General features: G+C 57.6%; 1 protein-coding gene across 1 annotated transcript in view; it reads right to left on the bottom strand.

Moving 5' to 3' along the window:
- Positions 2,244 to 9,844, bottom strand: part of APOPT1 (apoptogenic 1, mitochondrial) — a 24,450-nt gene continuing 16,849 nt past the window's right edge. The window contains exons 4-5 of the mRNA XM_018066189.1: positions 5,145 to 5,235; positions 2,244 to 2,589 (exon numbers count right to left, since the gene is read on the bottom strand). Coding sequence (XP_017921678.1) covers positions 2,484 to 2,589; positions 5,145 to 5,235 — 197 coding nt within the window. The 3' untranslated portion in view covers positions 2,244 to 2,483. The remainder of the gene's footprint in view (positions 2,590 to 5,144; positions 5,236 to 9,844) is intronic.

Here is a 9,844-nt window from a genome sequence, read left to right as displayed (position 1 = left end):
TTCACAATTTTTAATTACAAAGCCTAAGAACCACACACGCTTTTTGTCTGAACACAGAACATGCTTTTGGCTCATCCTGAAGCCACTCTTTATCTGGCGATGGTGGGTCTCAGCTTCGGTGTGTGGGCTCTCTGCCGGGGGTGCGGGCTTCTCTGATGAAGTGCACGCGCTTTTCTCACTGTGACGAAGTCACTCTTGAAGCATCCTGGGACCATGGGGGCAGCAGCATCTCCTGGCCCCAGCCCCCAGGGGCTCAGGCAGGAGCAGAGCCTCAGTCTCTGCCCGGGCCCGCAGCGCCCCGCCACCCCGAGGCCCCAGCAGCCTTGGCAGTCGGGTGTTCTCCAATGTGGAGGCCCACAGGGCCCGTTCCTGGAGACCTCTGGCTCCTACCTGTAACTTGCCCCTGACCCTTGCCCAGAGCTTACCTGACTAAGGTTCTGTCCCTTGGAACCTCAGGAGGCCTGCCCCGAGGAGGCAGGTTACGACCCACACAGCAAGAGCTGTAGAGGGAAGACGTCCTTGGACGAAACAAATACAGGGAGTGGGTCACCGGCCACCAGCTGAGGCCCAGAGTGCACCTGCTCAGTGAGCCCATAAATCCGCTGTCGGGAGGTCCAGGCTAACCGCGGGGACCTCAGCATCTCAGGGTGTCTCAGGACACACCCGCGTCTGCACGGCCACTCACAGCCCACAGGTGACCGTTCTCAAGCTCTCCCTCAGTCTTCACAGAGATGGGAACTCATAACAAGAGGGATCTTTTAACTGTTTGCAACTGGTTACTGTGAAAAGACCCTCCAAAATCTCTAAAAATTGATGCACGAAAGGAATTAGGAACCATACCACTGAAGCTGCTGGGAGATTATGTTCAGTTGGCAAGTCGTGTCTGACTCTTTGCGACCCCATGGACCGAAGCACGCCAAGCTTCCTGTCCCGCACCATCCCCTGGAGTTTGCCCAAGTTCCTATCCATTGAATCGGTGGTGCCATCCAACCATCTCATCCTCTGCTGCCCTCTTCTTCTGTCTTCAATCTTTCCCATTTAAGACTTAAATAATCTGAAAGCCAGTCAGTGAGTCTGACTGGATGGGAGCAAGAATTAAAAGCCAGAGAACGAAAAAAAAAAAGCCGAAGAATAGTTCACCCCTCCAGGCTCGCTCACGTGGAACCAGGGCCCTGCCTGGCCCCCTAACCCTGCTGCTGTCTCTCTGCAGACCGGTGGTGTCACCGGGCTGGCAACGGGCTGTGTTGTGTGGTGGCGTGATGAGTGAGATGGGGTTATTCCTGGGAGGCCTGGTGTTTCAGGCTGCTTGGTGCACGCGCTCCACTCCATGGGGGCCTCTGTGGACACTGGGTTAAGAGCCCACGGAGCTGACGGACCGCGAAGACTCGCCTGGCACCTCGACATTCCCACGTCCGCCCGTGGGGCCCTTAGCAGCCTGGGGTACAGGGGGGCGGATGTGTGTGCTTCCCCTGGTCTCCGGAATTTCTCCTTGGAGACCATCTTCAGTGGCAGTTAGTAAGCTACAAGAAACCTAGCCTGTCGACCACTCTCACACCTCATTTTGGAACAAAAACCTCTGCCTTTCGGTAAAATCCAGATGTCTTGTCTGTCCTTGAGGACAGCCCCCCGCCCACCGCCACGGCTCCAGGACACAGCACAGAGGGAGCCTCATCATTTTATAACCACATAACCCTACTTCCAACAATACTGCTTTCACAAGGATTGAAAGAAAGGGAATGACCCATAGCAATCTGCTCTGGAAAACCTGGGCAACAAGGCTCTGCCTCACCGGGGTAAAGGGAGAAAACTCCGAGGCACCCCTTTGGGCCCCTGGGGTCTGTGCAACTCCCAGGACAGCTGCGTGTCTTCAGGGCCTGGACCCGGGACTGCAGTCTCCAGGGCCCACTGGTTGGGGAGGCCACGGTGACACCGCATGCAGCCTCCAGATCATCCCCGTCAGCGGAGCCAAATGTCTGCGTGAAAGTCTGTGACGTTTTGATGCTGCTCCCTTCCAAACTGTGCGTGCGCCCTCAGTCCTGTCTGACTCTCTGCGACCCCATGGACTACAGCCCGGGGGCTCTTCTGTCCATGGGATTCTCCAGGCAAAAATACTAGAACAGGCTGCCATTTCCTTCGCCAGGAAAGCCTCCCAACCCAGGGATCAAACGTGCGCCTCCTGCGTTAGAGGTGGATTCCTTCACCACTGAGCCACCTGGGAAGCCCTCTCTTTCAAACCGCTGTAATTCAAAAACTCAGAAGACAGTGCTTGCGTTTTATTTGCTATCACCTCAGTGGCCAAGAGCCAGTGTCGAATTCGCAGTCAGGACAGAGCCACGTGGGCCTCAGAGTCAGTACCAGGACCCGCGTCCTCCAGCCTGCCCTGTGCTCACAGGTTTCAGCACCCTTGTGAAACGAGTCCCAGAGGCAGCTGCTTCTCGAGGAACCTCAGACGAGGAACCGGCTGGATGGGTGAGGGTGGGCTCCTAACTGCTGGTCGTCTTTTGTTTTGGTCTAAGCTTGTTCCAAATCCTCTCCAGGGCCACTTTTCCCATGAAGAAGGTGATGGCAAAGTTACGCTTGTACCAGTCCCTGCAGGGGAACAAGATGAGTAGAGGTGGCCCGCGCCCGGGACCCGAGGCCAGCAACCAGGCATCTGAACCGCCCCGCCCCCGCCCCGCCCCGCCCCACCACCTCTGCCTTCTCCCACCCTCACTAAGGTCCAACTGTCCACAAAAGCCTGCTCTCCGTGCACCCCGGCTGTCGTCAGGCTGATGTGCCCAGCGGCCCCCCTTCCCACTCCTGGAGGCCGCTGCAGCCCTCCTCTGATTCTGCTAGAAGCTCCAGAAGAGACTTCAGAAGTCCTGAAGCCCCCAGAGCCCTGCAGCATTCTCCAGGAAACAGCACAGAGTGATGCGGGCGCGACCGCTGAGCAACAGGAGCGGTGCGGTCCCTCCTGGCTCTGGCCCCTTATGTGCATAAGAGGCAGATGCCACAAGCACTCCACCTTGAGACACTAGCTTGTCGCAAATGCCAACACCGTAGAGTTCTGCGTCTTCTTTTTCTAGGTGATCTGGACTTTGGGGCAACTTGTGTCTCTACAGCTTCTCATTGAAATGAAATACTAGGATGGCGTTACAGGCAATCACAGGCACACTCGCCTGTGAGTTACTCTACAGATCATGTCGAAACTTGCAAATTCACCACGGGGTCAGCAGCTGAATGGGCAGCGCTTGGCAGGTTTCCACAATGGAACACGCACATTCCAGACTCCCAGTGCTGAGCCCTTGGAAGCAGAATGCAACAAGCGCCCATGCTTTTCGTCCAAATGAGCCAATGAGGGAACATGGAACTGCCAGTCCACATGGGACTCAAAGGGCGGACTGGATCAGCATGGAAGACACAGAGTACCCAAGGGCTTAAAGGCGAGAGGTGAAAACGCTAGCTTCCTGGAGCCTTCACAGGACCAGACAGAAATCCCTCTCCACAAGGGAGGCGAGAAATGGGAAGCAACGCCCAAAATAAATAACAAAGGCTTCTGGGGAAAAGGAAACTGGTATCCCATGGAGACGAAAGTTCTCATGTTGCTAAGGGAAAGCCAGATTCCACTGCAGCATACAGACAACCCGACTGATGAAGTGCAGTGGGAAAGACAGACTAAGCGCTCCCTGTTTTCATACAGAAAGCAGGGAAGGAGGTGAGCCCATGGGGAGGGGCGCTCAGGCTCCACTACGGCCTCCCGGCTCTCTGCTCCTCTCTCTATTCAGAGGGCCGCAGGCAACAACAGAGGGAGCTGGCCCGAGAGGGAGCAGGATGCCGGCCTGCTATGTTCAGGCCAGAAATCAAAGGTCCAGGGAAACCTGGCTTGACTGAGCAATTCTTCCAGTTCAGAGTGACGCATGACAGCATCCGCAACAGACTCTGGACGCTGCAGGACTGGGCTTCCCGTCCGAGCGTCACTCAAGAGCTCCTCCAGCCTCGACCACCAGCCCACTCTCCAGGCCCTGCCCCACCAGCCCGTTTGGCATGGTCACTGCTCCAGGAATGCCAGAGCAAACCCCGGAACATATCCTGTCACCCTACCTGGGAACACGTGTTACTGTGCATCGTCCAAACACTTAACACACAGGACCGCAATACCATCACTCCGTCTGATGAAGTGAACAGTAACTCACCATTCACAGTCCCTGTGTATTAATGCAACCTCACTCACAGCCGCTGCTGGCTTTCCTCTGTCAGGAAGGAGTATCTCTGTACAGGGGTTTGCCGGAATGAAGTCTCTCTCGTTCTGTAACAGTGGCCCCTCCTCGTTCACTTTTCTCAATCCCAGTTACTTGCTGAAACTGCAACAGCTGTCTCGTAGCACCTCCAGATCTGGGAGCTGTGTCCTCAAACCCTGACTGAGGCACGGCCTGTGAACCGCACTCTCCGCACACACCCTTTCGTCTCCTCCCAATAACCTGGCGTCAGACCCAGGGCCGGGCCGACGGCAGCCCCCCTGCGGGTGAGGACCTCACAGGCGCTGCTGGCGGCCTCCCTGCATCTCACAGCCTCGTGCCCAGGCCAGGGCCTTGCCCCGCACGGCATGAAGAGGCCCTGGGAGACCGGGCGCTGTCAGCCAGGCCCAGCCACGGCGGAGTCCCCGTCGGCCTCGCTGCCCAGCGCCTTCGGCAGCTGCAGGTGATTGTGCCCAGATCTAGTACTGCGTCAGGAGAACAGTCCCTTTCTGACTCACCGCTCCTTCTCTGTCAACAGCTGCCATCCTCGCACGGCTGAAACGGCTTCGTCTCTGGCCTGCGGGAGCCCCTGGTGTTGCCTGCTGGGCCGCTCTCCCTGACCCCACTGGGCTCCGAGCCTCCCCACTTTCAAACACGAGATGCCGTGACCCCTCCGGCTGCCCCTGCCCCGGGCTGTGCTCCGCTCGGCAGTGAGAGTGCAGGCAGAACTCACTGTCTACGCGCGGTGCACACCGCGAGGGGCAGCCGCGCAGTGACTGTGAGCCGGCCACTTTACTTAAAAGGACAAAAACCAAGTTGACAGCAACGTCTACTTTTAACATAGACAACAATGTTAAATTCAGGTAGCAAAACAATCCTTGCCAACGTGGATGTGATTTTCAGATTTTCAGGAAAAAAACAGACACCCACCTGTTATAATACATGTGCTTCTGGAAATTTTTACTTAAAAATTCCTTGTAAAAGTCAGCCATTTCTTCTGCATTCAGCGTCGCTTTCTGACCTGAAAATTGAAGACAACTGAAACGTTAAGACCCAAGGGGAAGGTTCTACAAACGATCACTAGAGATAACGGATGAGTCCAGCAGGGCTGCAGCGTACACCATCAATACACAGACACCACCTGTATTTTGATACATGGGCGATAAACCATTTGAAAATAAAAATGAAACCATTCTAGGGACTTCCTGGTGGTCCAAGGGGTTAAGAATTGGCCTTGCAATGCTGGGGACGAGGGTTCGGCCCTGGTCGGGAACTAAGGCTCCACGTGCCGAGGAGCAGCTAAGCTCCTGAGCCGCAGCTGGGCCTGCCTGCCGCAACGAGGCCCCGGTGCTGCGACTGAGACATAACGTGGCCAAGCAGACATCCTTCCAGAGGCACGTTCACACCACACTGTGCTCCACCATGCGTGCAATAGCATTCTCTCTCAAAAAACACACAAAACTTAATTGCAAAATAACGCCGTTGGAAACACTGCGCCAACAGACTTGCTCCATAAAACATCTAATTTGTAAAAAAAGAAGACACAGCATCCTCAAAGTACAAATAAGGGATGCCTGTATAGGATGCCATTTATCTGGAAATGTCCAGAATAGATAAATCCATGGAGACAGAAGTAGAGCGGTGGCTGCCGGGAGTCAGTGGGAGGAGGCAGTTGGGAATGACCGCCAACGGGTACAGACTTTCTTCTCGGGGATCAGACGGTGGTGACGGGTGTGCAGCCTTGCCAGTACTAGAACTACTGAGCTGTACGCTTTCAGAGTGTGCGTTCTATGGTATGAGGGTCATGTCTCAGTGATTGAAAAAGACTTAGGAAGGAAAAACTATCTTCCTCTATCATTAGACCCTGGTCACCTCACGGGAGGAGATGCCCAGCGTGGCGCCTACTCTCAGGAATCCCCCTGCCCCCCTACACGCTCACCAGACGTGCAAGGCCACTCAGGACAGAGGCCACAGCCTGCCGGGGCACGCGGTGGCACTCCTGTGACGCGGGACGGCCCAGCAGACGGGGCTCCGGGCCCAGGAAGGAGGCCGCGCGGGAGGGGCGCTCTGGCTTAGGAGGCCCGAGCACCTGTACCTGCAGCGTGCACCCATGTGGAGGGCGAGCCCACCTGCCCGACAGGTGCCGTCTCCAGGGGGAGGCCGCGTCTCCCGGCTGCAGAGCGACGCTGCCGCTTCCAGCCCACCAGGATTTGGGGGAGACGGAGCCAGAGCCAGGAAGGCAACCCCCAGGCACAGCCTCACAGAAACAGGAGGGACGTGGCCAACGCTGTGTCCACACAGCACGCAGGCTAACGCAGAGCGCACCGCACAACCGTGGCCGCCCCAGCCAGGAGGCAGGGGCCACATCCCCGCCAGCCTGCCGCCTGGACACCCCTGCCCTGGCGAAGCCCTCGCTCCTCTGACCCAGGCCCCTGCTGCTCCTCAAAACCTCTATCTAGAAGCTCCTCCCCCAACCCCCCCCCCGCTGCCTCCCCCAGGCCCCTGTGCAAACGACCACTTCCTCTGCCCTCCCAGCTTCCCTCTCCTCCAGGGGTCAACAACCCAGGAGTGCAGAGCACAGTCACTGCGTGGGGCCCCCTCCCCTCCAAGGAAACCAGCCCCACAAAGGCGGGGCCACGGCTCTCTTGTCCCCACCAGTCCCCAGACTAGCCTGGATGTGGCAGCGGTTGGATAAATACTGGAAGTCAACCAATGGATGGATGCTAACCAGGGAAAGAGGGGAAACAGCCGCCCGAGGAGGAGAGGGAAGCTGAAGGATCCAGGGAAGGTGACGGTCAAGCTGGGTGGGTCTTGAAGGATGAATAGGATCCTGCAGGGCAGAGAAAGGGGAGCAGCCCAGGCTGAGCAAATGAGGGTCTGCAGAGAGCAAGTGGGGAGCCCGGTGGGAGGGGCTGGCAGGGCGGGAGCATGGGGCTGGCAGCCTCAGGGGGTGGGGCCCCAGCGGTCCTCCAGGAAGAGGCGAGTGGGCGCCCTCCTCCAGCGTCCCCAGCCGCTCCCAGGACGGGAGGAGCGGAGAGGAGGGCAGCGCCGTTCGGGCAGAGCAGGTGGCAGCTCCCTGGGACGGGGTTCTGACCCTCACTGGCCTGCGGCCGGCCTGTGGCGTCTCCCGTCTCCAGGATCCAGATCGCCACAGCACACCTCATAAGGCTGCTTTGAAACATAGTGAGTCACGGCCGCGAGGCAGGCAGGCCAGGCCGGAAACAGAGGGCGCACCCATCGCTGCTGCTGGCTGAGGAGCAGGAGCCCCAGGGCGCTGAGGGCAGGCAGGGTGCCTTCAGCCACTGTCGAGTCTGGGGTCCTGCCCACACGCTCCCCAGGGCGCTGAGTGCAGGCAGGGCGCCCTTCAGCCACTGTCGAGGCTGGGGTCCTGCCCAAATGCTCCCCAGGGCGCTGAGCACAGGCAGGGCGCCCTCCAGCCACTGTCGAGTCTGGGGTCCTGCCCAGACGTTCCCCAGGGCACTGAGGGCAGGCAGGGCGCCCTCCAGCCACTGGTCGAGGCTGGGGTCCTGCCCAGATGTTCCCTAGGACCCTGAGCGCAGGCAGGGCACCCTTCAGCCACTGTCGAGGCTGGGGTCCTGCCCAGACGTTCCCGGCTGGCGCTCAGCATAAAGCAGCTGAGCCGTAACTGCTGAGTCGTTCGGATTCCACGCCCATCAACACTGCAGTGCGACACTGAACTAGTAAACGAAGGAGGTGGGACGACCCACTTCATTACACTCTCACTGAGGACCGAGGGGGCGCTTCCATCCTGATAGCACCCCCACACCTGCACAAACACTCCTGCAATGAAGGGAGCCAGGGGCGCGAGTCCCGCCACACCTGCCCTACAAACGAGGTTGAATCAGGACAGGCCGAGGTGACGTCATGGTGTTCTGCTTACTGCACTTGAAATTAAATCAACAAGTTTTCTCTACTGCTGAAGAACATTCCAGAGAACGCCTAGGGCCAGTGGGCCCCCATGGCCTTATCTAAAATTATCAGACACTTCCCTGCTGGCTCAGATGGTGAAGGGTCCACCTACAATGCGGGAGCCGCAGGAGTCGTGGGTTCAATCCCCAGGTCGGGAAGATCCCCTGGAGGAGGGCACAGCAACCCACTCTCACGGACTCTCGCCTGTACAGTCCCACGGACAGAGGAGCCTGGTGGGCTGCAGTCGCAAGAGACTCGGGCATGACCGAAGCGACTTAACATGGCGCAGCGCAGACACTCCCCACTGTTGGCTCTGAGAGAGAACGCTGCATGGCAGGAGAACCCTTTCTCCAGGGTAAACTCTTAGATGTTCTGCAGCCATAATTTCCCTGCCTCCTAGCACAGGCATACTCCATGCAGCTAAATCCTTCTGGAAGGGAGCTGGGAAAACATCTTCGCCTTGGGTCCAGTCAAGTGTCAAATGAGGGCTGGCTGCTGGTTTAACATGCACAGCAAGATACGGAGTTTGAGCCAATTTTTTTCTTGGAGTTACATTATTCATCTGTAGGTGTCCTGTTACTCCTGCGAATTTGTTATGGCTTCATTTCAGAGAGCCCAGACTGCCTCCCCACCTCTGCTACAAATGCCCCCAGCCTGCTGTCCACTGCTAACGTGTCTGCCTGCCCGGCCCTCAGGCCTCCTGGGCATCGAGTCTGCTGCACTCAATGGACAGAACGTGGCCTGGGAGGAGCCTCGGGCTGGCGACTTCCTTGGACTTGGGAGAAAGCCCATTCACAGCAAGAGAAGGCCGAAGCGGGGGCAGAGCAGAGTGCACACGAGAGCAGGGGGCACCGGGGTCAGTGCGGCCTGTGCCCGGGTCTGAGCACTTCCCTGTATCCTCAGCAAACTCTCCTTTCCAGAAGGAGAGACCACAGCGAACGCTACCCAAGCCAGACTGTTGGTTCTGACCTTCTAGAATCCTTTGCCTTGACTGACGAGCGCGGGGAGTCGCCGCCACTCCAGTAATGGCGGCAGCTTTTGTCCTGTTGGACTCTCTACAGCTGGGAGTGAAGCACTTTGCTTTTTACTCCAGAACAATTGATTCTTAATAATTAACCTGATCCATTTGGAATATACTCAAATTACAGGGAGCATGAATCTAAATTGATCCTTTTGGGCTAAAAGCACTTACTTTCTCCAACGTCATGTATTACACAAACGCCTCTTCCCTGGGTTCTGTGGGACCCCTACACTCAGGCATCACACCCGCGGGTTCCGGCCCAAGGGGGTGCCCACCCCCCACACACACACCGCATCCCCCTGGCTGCAAGCTCCTGACTGTCTGAGCGGCCAACAGGGCGGGCAGCCCCCTCCCCGAGGCCTTTCTTCAGTACATTCCTTCCCGTTTTCTTACCAGACTAATCTGAAATCTAATTAAGGCCCATCTTTCAATACTCAGTCACGCCATCCACAACAGTAACAAAAGACCCAGAACAACCTCCCCGTCTGTCAGGAGAGGGAACATGGCCGTGGCCGGGGACCCATTCCCCAGGACGGTACCTGGCCCCTCCACTTACTCTCTGTGTGACTGTGGTCAAGCAGCTTGCCCTCAGGCACCTCCTCCACAAAACGGTAAAAGTCACAGCTGTTGCTGCTCAGTCGGTCAGTCATGTCTGACTCTGCGACCCCTTGGAATACAG

Source organism: Capra hircus, chromosome 21, assembly GCF_001704415.2.
Source record: "Capra hircus breed San Clemente chromosome 21, ASM170441v1, whole genome shotgun sequence".
Lineage (NCBI taxonomy): Eukaryota > Metazoa > Chordata > Mammalia > Artiodactyla > Bovidae > Capra > Capra hircus.
This window is presented reverse-complemented; position numbering and strand designations above follow the sequence as displayed.